At 29.0% G+C, this 20,124-nt stretch overlaps 1 protein-coding gene across 4 annotated transcripts in view; it reads left to right on the forward strand.

Moving 5' to 3' along the window:
• Positions 1–17,247, forward strand: part of LOC145305807 (uncharacterized) — a 59,098-nt gene extending 41,851 nt beyond the window's left edge. The window contains exons 10-21 of one of the 4 annotated variants that reach the window (XM_080147628.1): positions 285–308; positions 2,113–2,180; positions 3,219–3,281; positions 6,000–6,058; positions 6,236–6,273; positions 7,775–7,833; positions 8,472–8,578; positions 10,253–10,290; positions 10,570–10,625; positions 11,644–11,695; positions 13,193–13,255; positions 13,734–17,247. In XM_080147628.1, the coding sequence (XP_080003754.1) occupies positions 285–308; positions 2,113–2,180; positions 3,219–3,281; positions 6,000–6,058; positions 6,236–6,273; positions 7,775–7,833; positions 8,472–8,578; positions 10,253–10,290; positions 10,570–10,625; positions 11,644–11,695; positions 13,193–13,255; positions 13,734–13,826 (720 nt within the window). In that variant the 3' untranslated portion in view covers positions 13,827–17,247. The remainder of the gene's footprint in view (positions 1–284; positions 309–2,112; positions 2,181–3,218; positions 3,282–5,999; positions 6,059–6,235; positions 6,274–7,774; positions 7,834–8,471; positions 8,579–10,252; positions 10,291–10,569; positions 10,626–11,643; positions 11,696–13,192; positions 13,256–13,733) is intronic. The other 3 variants (XM_080147630.1, XM_080147629.1, XM_080147631.1) reach the window with 3 other exon arrangements.
• Positions 17,248–20,124: the final 2,877 nt, after the last annotated feature.

Genomic DNA, 20,124 nt, shown 5'->3' on the forward strand with positions numbered 1-20,124 from the left:
TTTAAGACTGTTTAAGAGATTATGCCATTGAAATAAATTAAACTTTAACCTTTAAATATTTTTTTGTCAAAAACACTCTACTATTTTTGTTGTTTTGCTTTTCCCATTATGAAATAATATGAAACTGAAAAAATATTATAAGTTTATAAATCATTATGATATATTTTATAAAATTGTCCTGTATTGCTTTTGGCATTTTTAAGGCTTTTAGCAAACTATACATTTTTACTAAAAAAAGCAAAAGAACTGAAATGTTAGAGTGTCACTAAAACTAATTAAATTAGGAATCAGTTGGGGAGACTGATCAGGTATGTCAACAGTTACAACACAAACAAATATATAATTGAACATTAAACTCATTTTTTATTCCATCGTTTATATTTTTTTTATTAGAAAATGTTTTTTTTTTAGCAGATAATTAGTTTTTTCTAATTGATTGATAAAAAGTTTTAGAAAAAAATATAATTTTAATTCTTTTAAAGAGCTTGTATATAATTTCATAAGAAACTAATTATTTGCTAAAAATACTATAGTTGAATTTTTGGACATAAAAAATTTTTTTACTTCAACATGTACATTTTGTATGAAATATGAAAAATTAAAAGATATTGAAATCAAAACTGTTCTTTTGATAAGTATATTGATTATTCTGCCAAAATTTGGGATGATAAATTGTTAAATATAAATTTTGATTTATTTGAATTGATAAGAGACAGTCAGTATTTTTTTATTTTAGCCTTAGAACTTTTAAAATCTTTTTGCCTTTAAACTTTGTAGCAATTTTATGTTTGTAAACGATGATATATGTTTAAAAAGCAAAGTTATTAATTTAGAGAAATATGTGTCAGGCTTCAAATATAAATCCAATAATTGAGGAGTTTGCATGCTCAACCTAATTTTAAGTACAAAGAAATGAAGGAAGTGTCAACTGTCATAAACAGGGAATCATTTCATTTTAACACTAGCGGCTACACCCCGAGAGGCCTCTAGTGGCACTTTAAATGTTTTTTTTTATATTTAAAATATGTCTATGTTGCGTTTGACATTTATGTTTGCGTTGAACTCTCTTTCTAAAATCAAGAAACGTAAAAAAAATTGATTTTTTGTGATTTCTCTTGGGAGGGTGGTGGTACCCTCCCCCAAAATAGTTAAAAACTATCCCAGGACTTATGAGAATATACCCTGTTAAGAAGAACCCGATCGTTTTAGCGGTTAGTGAGATCCTTAGGTACAGACACTCAGACAAATAGACAGACAAACATCCTGTTACTTTAGTATAAGAATAACATTTATCTTTTTTGATAAAAAGTTATAAAATGTTGAACATTATTCAAATATGTATATTGTATACTGTTAGTAATTTTAATGATATTGTTTCTGTAAGTACATTTGTAATTTTGATATAATGAAATAGATTTTTAGGTGTACATTGTAGGGTGTTATTTTTTTTCATCTTTTAATTCTATTGCTCAACTATGACTTGAGCAATTTCAATTATTTCATATCTTTCACTTTTGTCATTTTTATTATATCTTTAAAAACACAGACATTAAAATAAAAGAAAAAGGAACAAAACTATAATATAAATAAAAATGTTTATATTTTACTTAAAAGGTCACACAATAAATTTCTTCATTATAAAGAAATAATTTGAACTGCAGTTTCTTTTTTCTAAATATTATTCAGATTAAGATATTTGTATCCTGTTTGTTGAACCCAACTGTGATACAAAATTCTAAGATTTTCTTTTCTTGTATTCATTCCAAACTGATTATAATCCAGTAGATTAGAACCGGTTCTCATCCATATGAAAAAACTATGTCTAGCATCGTATTATATCCAGCTTTCTACGAATATAAAAATGTACGATCATAAGATTAAAACCAGTTTTTTTGCAAGTGCCTTCAGCTCATCGAGGCTAAAAAAAAAGTTTTTAATCTTATAATTGTACATTTTATATCTGCAAAAAGCCGTTTATAATACGATGCGAGAAATAACTATTCATTGTTCTTAAACATGGTCTTACATTAATATTCAAAATCTATGCATTAAATATAAATCAACTTTATTTTTATATTTTCATGTGATATATGTAAAACTTGTTTTTGCCAGGAAGAGGAATCTGACGACCTTCCAAACACAGAGGCTGAAAAAATGGATGAAATACTAAAGTGTTTAAGGTAAAACAATAATATTAGTTGTTCATAGATACAGATTGTTTCATGTTTTCCCCTATAGTTAAAGTAGGAAAAATAAGTTAGATGTTGACTCATTGATTCATTTGGTTCAGATATATTTGTAAAACATTTAACACTCTGTATTTCATGAATTCGGATGAGTAGTGTAAATATTTTTTTCCCAAAAAAGCTCAAGACAATTATTAATCATGATTTTTGGATTATGCAAGAATTATTAATCAGTTAAACAGGACGAACAAAGATTTATTTATTAAATACATATAAGATTAATTTATTATACCAACATATAACAGGAAATTTTAAATTGTACTTTATTCTTTGTCTGTACTGTTAACTGTCTTTTTATTATGATTTTACGCAAAATAATTGTCGTTTTGACCTTCAATATTCAAATAAAAAAACTTTTCAGACAAATCAGTTTTAAGCTTTCTTCAAGAAATAACTTTACAAATAATAAAGAATTTAATGAATGACATTTAAGTTTTTGATTTAAAGACTTTTATTTTCTCATAACAATCCTGTATTTAAAATTTTGAAACTTTAAAACTTATTTAGTGTCATGACTTTTTTTATAGCATTAATTCTTTTTTTCTTGCTTAGATTTTTAGAAGATATTTTTCTTTTTTAGTTGAGCTTTTTTAGAGTGGCATTGTTGAAAATGATATTTTGATAATAATTGTTTAATTTTGCCTCAAATTTTTATTATTTCTTACATTTTTTATGCTTGATTTATTTATTAACAGATTATCAAACACTATCTACTTTATATCCAGATTGTACAAATTGCAGCAAATGATTGTTAATTACAATTTGAATAAAAAATTAGTGAAGTGTAGATCTGAAAATCTGAAACCAGGAAGGGAGAGGACAATATAAGATTAAAAACTTTACCCCAATTATTTTCAACTTCCAAAAAAGAGAATTCTACCCTGTTTTGTAAAAAAATTAAGTTGGAAGATTTTTTCTTTCATTGTCCTTTACCTGATTTTCTGGTAACCCTTGTGTGGTATGATTGTACAGGGGCCTGGGTGGAGAGATCTCCCTCCTTCATGAGACATTGGATGATATCTCCAGCTCTAGTAGGTATGCAACTCTATAGCATTAAACTCTAGTAGGCATGCAACTGTAAAGCATTTAACTCTTGAAGGTATGCAACTCTATAGCATTTAACTCTAGTAGGTATGCAACTATATAGCAATTAACTCTAGTAGGTATGCAGCTATAAAACATGTGGCTCAAGAAAGTTTGCTACTTTTGGTTTAAGTTTTAGTAGGTATGCAACTCTATAGCATTAAGCTACACTAAGTATGCAACGCAGTAGCATAAAGCTCTAGCAGGCCTGCAACTCTAGAGAATGTGGCTCAAGAAAGTTTGCTACTTTTGGTATAAGCTTTAGTAGGTATGCAACTCTATAGCATTAAGCTATACTAGGTATGCAACTCAGTAGCATTAAGCTGCAACTCTAGAGAATGTATCTCACAAAGATATGCAACTCTATAGAATACATCTCAAAAGGTTTGCTACTTTATAGTAGACAAGCAACCCTATAATACGCCACTGTAAAATAGAGCATGCTGCTCCTATAGATTTGCAAGTAAAACATGGCTTCTGCTTTAATTTTAAATTGTTAAAAAAATTGTATTCTAAAAAATATTAGTTCCCTCAACCTCCTAAATTTTTTGGCCCACAATTTTATCATGATAAGATGTTTTGTTACATAAGATCCTTGAACATCTTAAATGTACTATTTAAAAAAAAAAATCAGATGGATTAAAGCTATTCTACAATTTACTTTTACTTTTCGATTTTTTTTATCAAATCCTGAACATATTTGTTAATTTTACCTTAATAGGTATAGGTATAGTTTAATTTAGGAGCATGAAAGAGCAATGAAATTGAACAAAGGCTAATATTTTATTTTTTATTTTATTTTAATTGAAAGCAATTGTTGAATATATGTAAATTATTAAAAGCTAAAAAAGATCTAATGTCAGCAATCGTGATAGACTTCTTATTATATAACTTGAAGAGCAACACTATAGTTATCTTTCCTGAAATTTAATTCTGAAATATTGAAAATTTTTCAAATAAAGCAAATATACAAAAATATTGATAAATTTAATGATATCTGCATAAATAAAAAGAAAAAAAATGCTGTGTTTTAATTCTAAATATTGTAGATTTAATTTGCTTAAAATTTGATGTTTTAGTTTTATAGATTTTCTATAATGCAAATAATATATTAGCAAACAATTTGTAAACTAAGAGACAGTGATTGCCGGCAGTGGGCATGCTTTTTTGTTTTTAGTAGCGAAGCTGTTCTATGATAGGGGTCAGTTCGTCCGTCCGTAGGTATGGAACAGATAGCTTTTTACGCTAATTTAGGCATATTAGAATTGTCCTATCGATTTCAAACTTTGTATGGTGATTGCTGTAGTAGTTAGGTACGAGTTAGAAAGCGTAGCAACTCTAAAATCGTTACCAGAATGTCCGTACGTCCATTTTAAACATGTTGCTTTTTAACTCTAAAAAAAACCTATTTTTATGTCATAAAATTATCCAATTGGTCTGATTTTTGGAATACTGATTACTTGGCACTGTGGGCTAGAATTGAATCAAGACAAAAGTAAGTGCCGAGCCCTGGGACCTATGTATGGTGAAAATAGACATAAAACCATGATTATTCCAGGTAAAACCAAAATATTTCAGCGGGGGCTTTTTGAAAAAATTAGATTTTAAAATTTCAAGTTCAATTTTCACCCTCTAGGAGTTGCCGCATAATCATGACAAGAAAAGCAAATATTAATTATTTTAAATTTTGAACAACTTTGCTTTTATAATGTTCTTCATAAAACCACTCCAAAAGGGAGTTAATTAATGGCCATTTTTATCAATTGCTTTGCAAAGGTCACGAAAATTCAGCCTAAAATAAATCATATATAGAGAGGTTTAATGAAAGACTTCATAAAAGCAAAGTTGTTCAAAATTTTAAATAAATAATATTTGCTTTTCTTGTCATGATTATGCGGCAACTCCTAGGGGGTGAAAATTGAACCTAAAATTTTCAAATCTAATTTTCTCAAAAAGTCCCCGCTGAAATATTTTTGTTTTACCTGGAATAATCATGGTTTTATGTCTATTTTCACCACACATAAGTCCCAGGGCTCGGCACTTACTTTTGTCTTGATTCAATTCTAGCCCACAGTGTTGGACAACAAAGTACATCGTTACAAGCGAAGCATCTCTATAATCAAGTCCTAAAAATGTAAGTTCGTCCTGAAACAATATCCTGTATTTAAGAAGTTTTTCAACAGGTCTATTTGCAATTTTGTTTCGTTTGACTTTAATACATTCTGACACTCTACTCAAGTGTTAATGTTCATTTGTCCTACCGTTTCAGAGCTTTGCTTTTATGGATGTTGCCATCCTTGTTATTAATTTTAAATAGTGGCAGGTTCTGGCTGCAGCATTTGCTCATAAACAAGTCAATTCTCAGAGTTGTTGATTTCAAATTAATTTCAAAATTATTCTTTATATTTTTAGCTTCCAAAAAATCATTCTTTTTATTTAACAAACAAATATAAAATTTATAAACTTATCTTTACCTCTATCTGGTATTTCTGATTGAACAAAATGTGTATAAATGTACAATATTGATTAATTTTTAATATTTATTTTTAGTATTTAATAGAATTTTATTACTATTGAAATGTAGATAGAACAAGAGAAAAGTAAGTTCTTAAACACAAACAAAAAAAGATTCTAAATATAAATTGTTTTAGACATATTCTGATTTTGCAGGACAATGAAGACAGATGTTGATGATATTGGAAACAGGTTGGAGAACATTGAACTTAATCAGGAAAATAACACAATTTTTTTTTACAAATATAGATCCAAATATTATGGATACTTAAAGTTGTAGTTCAAGAGAACAACAACTTTTTTCAAACCTTTTTAATTTCTTTAATAAATTTTTGAGTTTAATCTATTGAATATAATTAAATTTATCCAAAAAAATGTGCTAATTTTCTGCTAGGATAAATTTGCCAAAGAGATGAAAGCTGCAGCAGAGGTAATTAAATAAAGTTTTAAATATACTTTTTACTTTATACTTTTACTTTGTATCTGAAATTGTTTTATTGAGTCATATACTGACAAAACACTAAATATTATAAACAATTCAATCACAAGATGGAAAAAAATATATTTAGCTTTTAGCCAGGGGTAGCTTTTCTAACAATAAATTCTACAAAAAATCACGAAACCTTCTAAAATTTTCTACAAAAAATCATGAAACCTTTTAAAGTGTTTCATTTAACTGGAGAGGGGTGGGTAAGAAAGGGACGAAAATGGAAAGGGGGTTGTGGGGAAATTTTCCATTATAATTGTTTGTCAGAATATCATTCCCTTTTCCCTGGCTTTTAGCCTAATTGAATCAACAAAAATTATTTAACTCTGTAATTTTATTTTCCTATCCTCGAAAAACTATCTATAATATGATGTGATAAATATTTATTAGAAGTTTTATATTTTTAAGTAGAGTATTTTTTCATACATATAAGCATGACACTGCTTTATACATAATGAAACATAGATAGGACAATGAACATTTTGAACATTAGCATAGTGTCCTTATATATTTTAAAGGGGGCTACCAGCATTAATTCTAAATGTTATTTAGGTGAATATACTAGGGTTATGTTTGATATTGTTATATCAATTTAAAAAATTAAGTTTCACCATTATTTTCTATGAATAAATCAAATGCTATAAATTAGGAAAGTACACTCATAAAACTGTTAACAATATTACAAGTTACCATCCCCTTATCTAAATTAACACTTTTCATTAAAAAAGTTTACAGTAGTTTGAGCTCAACAAAACATTCGATGATGTGTAGTAAAAGAAATACCTAACATTTTGAAGCTTTTTTATTATAAAATCATGGTAAAACTTATTTTTAAAAAAATTTATATAACGATATTAATCATAACCCAAGTATATTCACTAAAAAAAACATTTAGAATCACTGCTAGAAGGTGCTTAGAATCACTTGCTCTCGTTCATGAATAGTCCCCTTTGATTTTTTTCTTTTGGCTAAAATGTGACAATTCTTCTACCAAATGCAAAAAGTAGCTCTATTTACCACAAAATTTAAGACTAATTTTGGTTTTATTATCAGCTTTATATTAATTTATGTTTGTTTTTATTTTTTTTAGTCGTGGGTAAGTACTTATAATGTATAATAAATAATTAATATCAAAATAATATCAATTTTGAAAAAGAGTGAAATCCATTGTAAATCATTAATTAATTTTACCTTTTAATTAAAAGGACACAATGGAAGTATATTTGAATTAATAAAAAAAATATAACTGGCATAAAGTAGCTATAATTTGAAAAGATGCATGTTTTTTAAGCTTTCTAAATAAAGTTTTTTTCATCATTTCAAAATTAAAATATTCTTTGTTGATTTCCATTGCTAGAAAAATAATCCATAATCAATTAAATAATTAATTTTTTTTGTTTTGTTTGATAATATTATTATTTAATACTTTTTATTTTTTATTTAGGATTCAGAAGTTATTCACAGTAAACTAGATGACCTGGGTGTCAAATGTCATGAAATTAGGTAACAATTTGTCAAAAATTTTAAGCAAGAATGAAAATGTTTTCAACTTTTAAAAAAGAATAACTAAAAAAGATCATCTTTTGACCTTTACATTTCTTTCTATTTTAAAGAATATCTATAGAAAAAATTTTATTGCAATGCAATGAAAATGATTATCATTACAATTTCAAAATAAAATAAAGAGAGCTCTACACTTAATAACATAATTTTACATTTACTGCAGTGGATCTTATGTATCATCACAAAAGTAGGCACTTCAAAATTGGACGTAGCTTTTGGACAAAATTTGCAAATAAATCTTTGTAAATGTCTCCATAGAACATTATTTGAACAGAAGCTTTATTGTGAAGTTTAAATTTGTAACAGAATCATTTGGTTTTAGTTTCTACCTAATCCATATCATACTAAAGATTGTAAAAACAAGAGTTTTCAGATTGCAAACAAAATATTTAAGATAGCAAATTTGATTAAATGGAATAATGCACAACTTCCCCCCCTAAAACAAAATTTTGTGGAAATATATTAGAATATCACCCCCTCCCCCCAATCTTTAGAACCTAATTTTTACCCCTCCCACCAAAAAAAAGCTTTGACGTCCATGTGTGAGACTGATATATCTATTTATTTATTTATTTTAGGCAATTAGCTGGAGCCAAAGCTATGGCTGAGGGTAAAAGTGCTTCAGCTATTCTGGTCAAAAATCCAGCTCCGCCTCCAATTGGTAGAAAAGGGAGGGGAGGAAAAGGTATGTTTTTATTTTTATCAGTAAAATAAAAGACAATTAAAAAAAATTAATTTACACCATATAACTTTAATAGTCCGAAATATTCTTGAATTTAGAAAAGAGCCTAAAATCAAGAGTTGTTTTATAAAAGGGGTAAGGAAGCAAATGATGGGTCAAATTGTGTTAAAGTAGAAACATCTATAAAGAAATTGAGAGTGTAGTCCCTGTCGTGGCAACGCTCCTTAACACTGCGGGGCCAATTACATAACCCTGTGGGGCAATCACCTAACTCAACAAAACCTAACCTAACCTAAAATAATCTATCAAAAACAATTTTAAAAATAGGACGAAACGCCCCTTAAGGGGCGTCGTCACGGAAGGGACTAATCCCGAAATTGTAACCACACACACATTTCATAAAAGAATCATTACAAGTAGAAGATATACAGGCACCTTTATGTAGAAAAGGACCTACAGATAAGAGTTGCTAAAAAAGGGGTAAGAAACAAAGAATACAGAGTAATTTGTAAAAAATATATTATTTTTAATTTTAACTTTGAATTTTAATTACACATCATTTACAAACTTATTTAAAGAAAAAAATATAATTATCCTTTCATTAAACTTTGAATTTAAAAATCATTGATTACAAATTTAGATTTTAACTTTTTGAAAACATTAAATTTTCTTGTTTTTTTTGCTTGATTGCGATGCATAGATATGTATTCTATAGAAAATACCTTGCAGTTATATACCTACACGATTAGATGGGTATGGGGTTAAACAACTGTATGTCCCCTTCCCATGGAACCTGTGCCGACTTTCAATTATGTCTTTAAAAATCAACGAATACCGCCAGGAACATTAACACAGCCAAGTCGCTTCAAACGAGCAGACAGCAATTTGATAGCAGACGAAAAAGGCCCTTAACAGGGGAATCCAGATAGTTGTCTGGTTATACATCTATGCTATAAATTTATTCCTACATAACTCATAACATTTATTTTAATAATTTAGGGTAAGTTTGCAGTGGTTCAAATGTCAGTTTGAGGGACTAAACTTTTATCTAATTTATTTACTTCACAAGAAATCGTTCTAAAGGGTGTGCAAAAAACCTTTTTAAACATGAAATTGTGTTAACAGTATAAAGATGTTGCGCATATCGTTAGAACCGCTATGAGCTCTATTTTTGGAAATATAAGAACGATTCCTGTGCTACGTATAGTTAGTTACTAAATATTAAAATAGGGTGTACAAAAAGAAATTAGTACATTTTTTAATTTCAAATTGCGCGGCTTGTGTTAATAGTAGAAAAATGTTACGCATACCGTTAGAACCGCTATGAACTCTATTTTTTTTTTATAGAAATATTCATCTGGTACATATGCTACAAATAATCTAGGAGCTAGGTGGTAAAATGTCCCAAAATTTACTCGCAAGTCAGGTTTGAAGTCAGTTGGAATATTTAACCACTTAGCTCCCTAACTATACGTAGCACAGGAACCGTTCTTATATTTCCAAAAATAGAGCTCATAGCGGTTCTAACGATATGCGCAACATCTTTATACTACTAACACAATTTCATGTTTTTTGCATTGTTTTTTAATATTTCCATTTTTTGCACACCCTCTAGCATATACAATATACATGCCTAACCTAAATTACTTTTTTTCTTCAAATCTTTTAATTTTGTAGATGGAGGAAGTCCCAAGAAAAAGAAATCAACAGCTAAGGTAGGCAATTAATGCAAAAGAAGGAAATTTTTGTTGCTTTAGATCTCCAAAACCATCGAGCTAAAATAGCTTTGCTTATACGGGACTTTGGGGCTAAAAAAACTGGTTTTAATCTTATAATTGTGCATTCTATATCCGCGAAAAGCTGTTTATAATACGATGCGAGAAATAACTCTTACTGTAATTGTATTCTGAGTTTACTCAATTTATTGTTCGTTTGTCCTTCCTTCTAATTTTACAGCTTTACTTTTATGGATTTGTCAACCTTGTTTTGTTTAGAGAGCGGAATCCCCAGCAAAAAGAATATCAAAGAAGGAATTAAATAAAACAAACAGGTATGATTATCAAATATCATTCTATTCTTATATAAAAGTAACAGGTTGTATGTCTGTGGCTTAATATCTCGCCAACCGCTAGTTTTCTTTTACAGTGAAGGTATAAAAGTGCCCCTTGATGTAATACTGAAAGAAGCAGAGAACCAAACTAACTATTCCCTTAAATATCCATCTTGTGTCTTTCTATCTAACACATAACATGTATCATGAATCAATGCGACAATGGTCGATAAATTGATGTACATTCCCAATGATTATACACAAAATAAATCCCACATTGTACATTAAATTAGTAGTTGTAACATTATCTAGGTATAGTATCTTTCAAATGTTTGTTTAACTATTCAAATATATTATCATCTAATTTACTAAGTATATTTGCGATTACTTTTATTTAATGAAATCTTCCAATTTTTAACGTATACAAAACAGCCTGCTTTATTGCATCAAGATCCATCACAGATCTATATAGGAAATAAACGTCTATAAATGAGCTCGAGTCTTCCAATGATAAAGTGTTTAAAACTCATAGTGCTCCAATAATCCTCATTAAACTCTCATTGACCAAAGCGATAAGACCTTTATTCTATTTGTTTATGGAATGAATTAAGTTTTTCACTTCATGTTGATATTTGAATTACATTGAAGTATTTAATCCTTTTTTCATAAATAAAAAATTTACGTTCATAATAGAGTAAATCTAAGAAAACTGTATTTTAAAAGAATTCGATTGTGGCGACACTTCCTTTGTGTTAAAATATTAAAACTAAAATTTTAATCATATTAACCCTTTGGTGATGGTAATGTGAAAAAAATATAATTGAAAAAATCTTTTTAAAATCATTTAAATTAATAAATATTTACTTCTTTCTTTTAGATAGTAATGGCGAGGGAGGAAAATTGATTTATTGAAAAATAGATAAATAGATATGTACCTTTAGAAAACTAGCCAATAGCGATATAGTTATATTGAGCCAACTCTAGTCTAATATATTCATATTAACAACTTTCTATCTAGAATGGAGGTAGTAGAAAATGATACTTCTGGCTACCAAACAAACTCCAACCAGGTAACCGTTCTATACTCTACAAGTGTTTCTATAATTAAATAAAATTAGTTTTTCCCTATGCCTAACCCCTGCGGGGTTTTAAGCCTGCTGGGCTACCTATTACCCATTATATTCCATAACCTAACCTAAAATAATCAAACAAAAATATTCTCTAAACTCTTTGATTTCGATTTATTTCAAAAATAAAGTTGGGGGGGGGGGGGGTAGTGTTTAACAAGGTACTTTGTGAGAAAGCGCCAAATTTAGTAACTGCACCGGAACATAAATTAAATAAAAACCTAACTAACACCTTGCATAAAAAATCTTATTTTGCAACGGAATTCGCACAGTTTGTGACAGGGATTAGACAATGAACCTTTAACTTTATATAAATCCCAAGAGATAATAAATAAAATTAGCTCTTCTGTATAGATTATCATGAATGGTGGAAACGTTTGGACGCTACATATTTTAAAACCAATCAAAATTCAGTAAAAGTACCCAAAGTCAACAAAAAAACAACAAAACTTTGGGTACCAGTGTAATTAACAACCAAATCTAACTTTGATTACCTGCATAGAGCCAGTACTGTATAGTAAGTTCCAAGGCACTGGCATACTAATTATTACATAGAATAAACCTTTTGATTGCACAACCTTTGTCTGGTGAAAATTTCATGTACATATTTCCAAGACAACTGTTCCGGATTCCAATTTGTCCCTCTAGTATTTTATTGTGCTTAGCTAATGGATGTTGCCAGCCTTATTCTTATAGGCTAAGTTTTAATAATTGTTTCACACAATCTTTATCACTATCTGTGACCAAATTGCAATATTAACTTTCATACTTTTTACCTAAAAGCTAAGATTGATTAATTTTGTTGCTAACTATAATTGTACTTAAGTACTAGGGTCTAATCAACACTGCGTAATACTAGAGATAATAGTAAGAGTATTTTCATATGCCATGTAAGGCATATGACATGAAAAGTTTGGTTGGATAAATACAAAGACAGAATAGAATCCTTAATTATGCGCAATGAAAGGGTGGGTTGCCTTTAAAGTACTAGGACTACTTTAATGAGTTAACAGGTATCCAGTCATAACTTAAAGCCCAAACAAGTAACCCTACTGGTTTATAGTCGTACTAATTTATATTTATAAAATGAGTTTTTCTTAAAACAGCTTCAACTTTACTTCAAAATTGTGTACCTTGAGGTTAAAGACTCAAAAATCTAGGTGCCATATCAAAAAATAATTTCTAATCATTTAAAACAAATTGATTTTTGACTTTTTTAATAACAAATTTTTATGTGATCTAATTATCAGATTGATATGATTTTTGGTATACTGATTCCTGGGTCAATAAAGTACAATATTATAAGCGAAGCAACTCTATAATTAAGTCATTTATATTCTTATTATTCAGTCCTGACGCTTTACAAGTGTTAATGTCCGTTTGTCCTACCGTTTCAGTGCTTCGCTTTGATGGATGTTGTCATTCTTGTTTTGCTTCTAGGATTCAGCAGGATCTGGTTCTAAGAGGAATGGAAATGGACATGGCATTGATGATGAGGCTCAGGTTAAAATTGATTGGTTTATAAATTAAATTATTAGTATGTTTGATTCGATCGATTTATTTATATGATTGATTTAATAGATGGATTCAATTAATTTATTCAAAAGATTTATAGTATAAGATTTGATAAAACTGAAATATAAAGCAAATGCTAAGGGAATTGATTACCAATAAAATTTTGATTTGATTTGTTTGATTGATAGGACGGCGATAGATTGATTGATTGATAGGGGAATTATAGATCGATTGATAGCACTAATATAGAAAAATTTTAGATGGATTAATTAATTTCATGTATCAAATCGATTGATTTATCTGTTTATTTATATTAGATTGAAGATCGAATATTGTAGACTAATTGAGCTTAAATTAATAGACGAATATGAATTTATATGTAAGATAAATTGATGGTGAAATCATATATTGATTGATTGTAGAATGATAGATTGATTGGCATTGGAATGATCGGATCCATTTTTAGGAGGTTGATGATGAAAGAATTGAAAATGATGACATGTCAACCAATGAAATGTATGGAAGTAGTATTCTATCCAATGATGGGGTAGAAGCTTAAATTACCAACCAATAATATGCAAGATAATTTTATCCTATCCAATAATGGGTTAGATGTATAGATATTTGACCAATGAGATTTGAAGAAATAATATTCAACTAACAAATAAACTGGATTTGAATTAACCAACCAATAAGACTATTAAAATCAACATTCTAACCAATGGCAAGACTAATCTTATCTTATTAACCAATGAGATTAGTAAAAGTATTAATCCGTCCAATGAGATTTCAATAAATATCCAAATGGAAAGAAAACAATAAAATCTCTGAAACTAAAATCCATCCATAATATTTCATATAAATTAAAAGATCAATTTCACAACTCACAAAAAAATCCTAAACTAAGCTAAAATCAAATGATTATGATAAATACTATAATGTTGGTTTAAAATTGCAAGAAAAACTAATTTAATATTAAAGGGTTAATAATGAAAAAAGATTTTAAAAACGAAGTCCCAAAAATTATTTTTCTAACTTTAACTTCTAGTTTAAAATAATCAAACTAAAGTAATAATAGTTTTTCATCGCATCGTATTGTAGACAGCTTTCCGTGGATATTAAAATAAAAAAATATAAGATTGAATCCAGTTAATATAATATTTGTGGAAAATTGTCTGATAATCGATGCTATACATGATTGTTCATTATGGCTGAGAACCGGTTTTAATCCAATGGATATTAATCAGGTTTGAAGCTATACTGGAAAAGTTTTTAAGTAAATAAAAGGAAAGACTTACAACTGATACCAAAGCACACAAAAAAGTAATAGTAAAGCATATATATAATGTAATTAATGTAAATTTGAAATGTAGTATAAACCAGAATTAAATGAATTTAAATGGCTTCCCAGTATTTTTGTAGCTTCCATGTAGACATAGCTTAGCCAAATAGTTAGCCTTTTAAATGCTTCAATGACATGCTAGTTCGTGCTTTTTGTTGACGAAGCCCATTTTGTTCCGAATTTGTATCACTTTTGAAAAGTGCGACTCCAGTTACGTCATATTTTTCTTTCCCGAAAAAGGGAAGGGGGGAAGAAAATCTCAAAAGAGATGGGGAAAACCCCCTTTTCTCTCATCTCTTTTTTCTTCCCCCCTTCCCTTTTTTTTTCTTTCCCCCTTCCCTTTTTCGGGAAAGAAAAATATGACGTAACTGGAGTCGCACTTTTCAAAAGTGATACAAATTCGGAACAAAATGGGCTTCGTCCTTTTTGTTTAATTTGATTCTAATTTGGTTATAATTAGTGCCTTCTTTGGATTTAAACTTCATTGTTTATTAGTAGCGAAGCTGCTTTATGATTGACTTTGTCTGTCAGTTAATCAGTACGTAACGCTATTGGAAATGGGGTATTCCTATCCAGTTTTTTGTTTAGGAATATCATTCTCATTTAAACAAAAAACTCATTTTTATGCTAAAATGTGGTTTAATTTTGGTTTTTAATTTTCATTTTTCTCCCTGAGGTACGCATTTATTTCCCTGAGGTAATTATGCTTTCTTTTAGTAATTAATAAAAATTCCAAAATCTTAAAAAAAAAATTTAAAATCTTCAAAAAAAATTCAAAAATCTTCTAAAAATATTTTCATATAAATAGACATTGGAACTTCAGTTGTGCGAGGCTTGTGGTGCAGAACAGAGATTCTGTTCACCGGTTGTCATGCTCGGGGGAAAAAAATAACTTCCTCGGGGATGAAAATGACTACCTCAGGGAAATAAGTGATACCTCAGGGAAATAAATGATACCTCAGGGAAATAAATGACTACCTCAGTGAGAAAAAAAAGAATATTTACATGCACTTTTTAAGGGGTCGTTTATGTGAGAATGTAATTTTCTCAACTATTGTACAAGATAGACGGATGATTTTTTGAAAATATTTGCTATACCAATGAGCATCCAGTATGTTTTTTATTGTCCGTCGGTCTATCGGTCGTGTTACAAAACATAAATATAAAAAAATATATAAATGTCACTATATTCCCATCCATGAGTTTTGTGCTTCGCTACGTATGAATGCTCTCATCCTAATTTTAGAAACAAAAATAAAACTTGAAATGAGTTACTGCTTTTCCTGCCCAGACAAAGAGAGAAATGATTGATTTAATTTTGGTAAATTTTACAAGGTCTTACAGAGGATCAAAGAATAAATAAGATTAATATGAAGTTTTTTTGACTGGGGCGTAAGACTTTGATATATACTGAACTGATTGGGTTCTCTATTTCAAGTAAGCTTTACTTAGGTCCTGTGAAGGTTCTAGACTATTTAATTTTCCACTTTTTCGGTCCCATTGAATACGGAGCCTCTAGATGCTAGGGGCGCAGCCACTAGTATTATATTTTTTTCAATAACTACTGAACTGAATGAGTACTTCTTTTAGGGAAGCTTCACTTAGATCTAAGGATGGTTTTATGCTATTTATTAAATCCTTGGGATAGTTTTAAGCTATTATTATGCCCCCTTCTTACGTACCCTTTAGATCCAATTGGTGCAGTGGCTAGTTTAATCATGGAAAATTGTAAAATTGTAGTCCTTTACACATAGTTATATGAAATAATTTTGCTAAATATTATGCTTTGAATTAATTTTCAGCTATTTTACTTTTTCTTAAATTCCATAACCAAGCTAAAGCACAAAGTATTGACATCTGCAAAATTGTAAAACAAAACTTAATAATAACTTTATCTTTTTTTTAAAAACTTTGTTTCATTACAGTGTTTAAAATTAATTTATTAATTAAATTTTTTGTTGATTTTAATTTAGACTTTTTTTTATTTTGAAGTATTAATCATTTTATTAGATATCATTGTATCATATAAATATCATAATCAGTATTATCTAATGTTAAAATCATGATCAAACAATTTGCCTATTTAAGAAAAATAACTAATAAAGTTTCATTTTTATTCATGCTTTTTTAGTTTAGCTGATATATATTATATGCATCAAAATTGTCTAATTGAATAGAAAATTTAAATTTAATGATCAATAATTATGTATTTGTGTAATAATAAAAAATGAATGACAACATCCACTAAAGCAAAGCTTTAAAAATCAGACAATTAAAATCTGAGAATTAAGCATTAACAATCGACGTTTTAAAATAAGTCTCAAAATTGCAAATATGCATGATACCAATTGTTCTAGGAATCGCCATTACAAAATTAAAGTTTATGTCAATAGACAACTTCTAACGTGCAAAAATATAGCTATCAGTCATGTAATAAAATATATAAACACCCTTTATGTAGAAAAACTTCGCTTTTTTAAAGTAGAAGATTCTTTATTAGATATCCCTAACGTAGGATTGGCTTTATTATTTTAAAAATCTGGCAAAGATTATTAAATGTATTGTAAATAATGTTATAATGTAAAATTATCAATTATATTGTAACGAATTAATAACAATAAATATAAGTATTTGAAAATTGTTAAAAGCGAAGCTTTTCTATAATTAGGGTCGGTCCGTCCGTAAGTCCGTCCCTCCGTACGTCCGTGACGGATAGATTTTTTTTCGTTAATTTAGGCATGTTATAATTGTCCTATCGATTTCAAACTTTGCATATGGGTTCCTTTAGTACTCTAAAATCATTACCAGAATGTCCTTACGTCCATTTTAAACATGTTGATTTTTTTACTTTTTAAAAAACAAACTGTTATGTGATTTAAACTAATCATTCGATTGATCCGATTTTTGGTATATTGATTCCTGGGACAATAAAGTATAATGATATAAGCGAAGCAACTCTATAATCAAGTCCTAAAATGTAAGTATGTCCATAAATATTATCCTGTATCAAGCAGTTTTAAAAAAATTACTTACAATTTTGCTTTGACTCCTATAAAAATTTATATTCTGATTATTTAGTTATGACAATATACAAGTGTTAATGTCCGTTAGTCCTACCGTTTCAGTGCTTCGCTTTTATGGATGTTGTCATACTTGTTATTTCATCAAATATTGGCAAAGGAGGATAAGGACATTTGGCTGTTCTTTACACTAGTAAAAGTATTATAATAACGTTTTCTTATTCGTTGGCTTAACAACCTTGGAGACTTTTATTGAACACAGTAATAGTGTCTGACTGATTATGACGTAACAAAAAAAAATAGCCAATGAGAGGCCGTTATTGACCAATGGTAAAATTTATAGTGGCCTCTCATTGGCTAATTTTTTTGTTACGTCATAATCAGTCAGACACTATTACTGTGTTCCTTTTATTGAACTTTGATTGTTTGCTTCATTTAGTTGAGTGTCCAAACGATTTAACCGCTAAGTGTAATCTATAGATGGGGTATCTTTTGTGTATCACCATTGCATTGGAGTGGAGATGTACATAAATTTATCAGCAATTGCTTTATGCCTGACCTGGAATAATTTGTTGAAAACTACGCAATATTAGTTGCAGGGTTGCTCTATAATCTACTTTAGGTCCGTCAGTCCGTCAGTCAGTAAGCACGTAAAGCAATCAAAAATATTTTTGGCTTAAAGAAATGCTCTTCGGATCTGTTTGTCCGTATTCTATGATTTTGTTGTGCTTCGCTGTTTCTTATACAAAATGTCCAAAGCCAATTAAGATGTTTATATTAATTTAGTCAATAGTAAGTGAGTTAAACTAAGCAATGCTCCAAAACTTTGATTTGGGCCTTGTAGAGCAATATCGCCCCCACTGCTATAATATTAAACCTTTGATAAAAAATACTAAAAAATACTTGCATTATAAATAAATGCAAAGAAGCTCTATAATTATTGGTTCATCATGTATCACAAAAGTCCAAACAAATTTAACTAAATTGAATTAAAAATCATCAAGTCAAAAGCTAGATTATAGATGTAATTTTTTTCTCAATAAAAGTCCCCAAAGTTGATAGGCCAACAAATAAGAAAACGTTATCATAAGACTTTGGAGACTAGCGTAATAAACAGGCCAATGTCCCCTCACCTTCTGCCAATGATGAGATTATCATCATTGATGATTAACATAGTGTGGTCCTTGTTATTACCTAACTTAAACAATATAAAATATAAAAAAAATTATTAGAGACACTTGAATTAGAATTAATTAATTGCAGTTTCAGTTGTCCTTGGCCCACTATTAGTAAAGATTTTTAGCAGAGATGGGTTTTTGAAAGAAGAATTCCGCGTTTTTTCGACATTTTTAGACCTGTCGTCTTCGTTCAATCAATCATTATTATGAAAATGCCTCGTAGTATTTTAACAGAGCATACAACTTCGGAATTCAAAATTTTAAAGTTACTATTTTAGCCATTTGTATAATGTCTAATAAAGCTATAAATAGATGCATTAATTAATATACAGCAAAAATGGATTTAAGATTATTTATTTTTCTTCTATAAAAGTCGTACCAAAAAAGCGAAATAATTAGATAAATAGTTGTATGCTCTGTTTAAATCCTAAAAGGCCTTTTCATAATAATGATTGATTGAACGAAGACGATAGGTCTAAAAAATGTCTAAAAAACGCGGCATTCTTCTTTCAAAAACCCATCTCAGGGCTACGCAGCCGCGCATAAGCCATGTGTGAGCCTCAGTCAAATCTCAATATTATAACTTTAAAATTTAGCTGGATGTCAAAACTTGTTCCAAAACAGACAGTCTATCGTTTCGATATTTTTTTTACCGCATTGGCGGGTTTAAATATGAGGCATATGCGCGGCTGCCGAGCCTTGGTTATAAGTAGCGCAAGCTAATCTATAACAAGAGTAGGTCCGTCCATCTGTCTGACAAAGTCAGTTAACGAAATTTACTTTTCTCAGAGGTTATAATCGATATAAATAGATCTGTTGTTTTAGTCAAGATTACCCTAACTATAAGGCATAAAATTAGTAGACAGATTTTTAGCCGCTTTCACATTTTACTTTTTCGTATCTTGTATGGTAGACATATAAAATATTTTTCGTAGATTCCCCTTTCTAACAGCCATACTTGCATCTTCAAACAATTAAAAAAATGAGGGAGGGAGTGGAGTGTTTATTACACTAGTTCCCAATGTTTTATAATAATGATTTCTTATTCATTGGCTTAACAACTTTTATCAAATTTTGATTTGTTTGTTCATTTAGTTCAGTGTCCAAGCAGAATAAACCGTTTTAGACGTATTGTATTTTTATCTACTACATATGAATAATTTATATAGTATACACTCTGTGCCTGTCGTTTTTTGAGGTACAGTCCTCTTAAGGGGTGTTTCTTCGTATTTTCACAGTAGCTTTTCTCCCAATTCTAACCCTTGCGGGCTGCTCTAACCCTGTGGGACAATCACCTCACCTAACATAATCTATAAA

Source organism: Acartia tonsa, chromosome 14, assembly GCF_053477335.1.
Source record: "Acartia tonsa isolate MP-2025a chromosome 14, ASM5347733v1, whole genome shotgun sequence".
NCBI classification, from domain to species: domain Eukaryota; kingdom Metazoa; phylum Arthropoda; class Copepoda; order Calanoida; family Acartiidae; genus Acartia; species Acartia tonsa.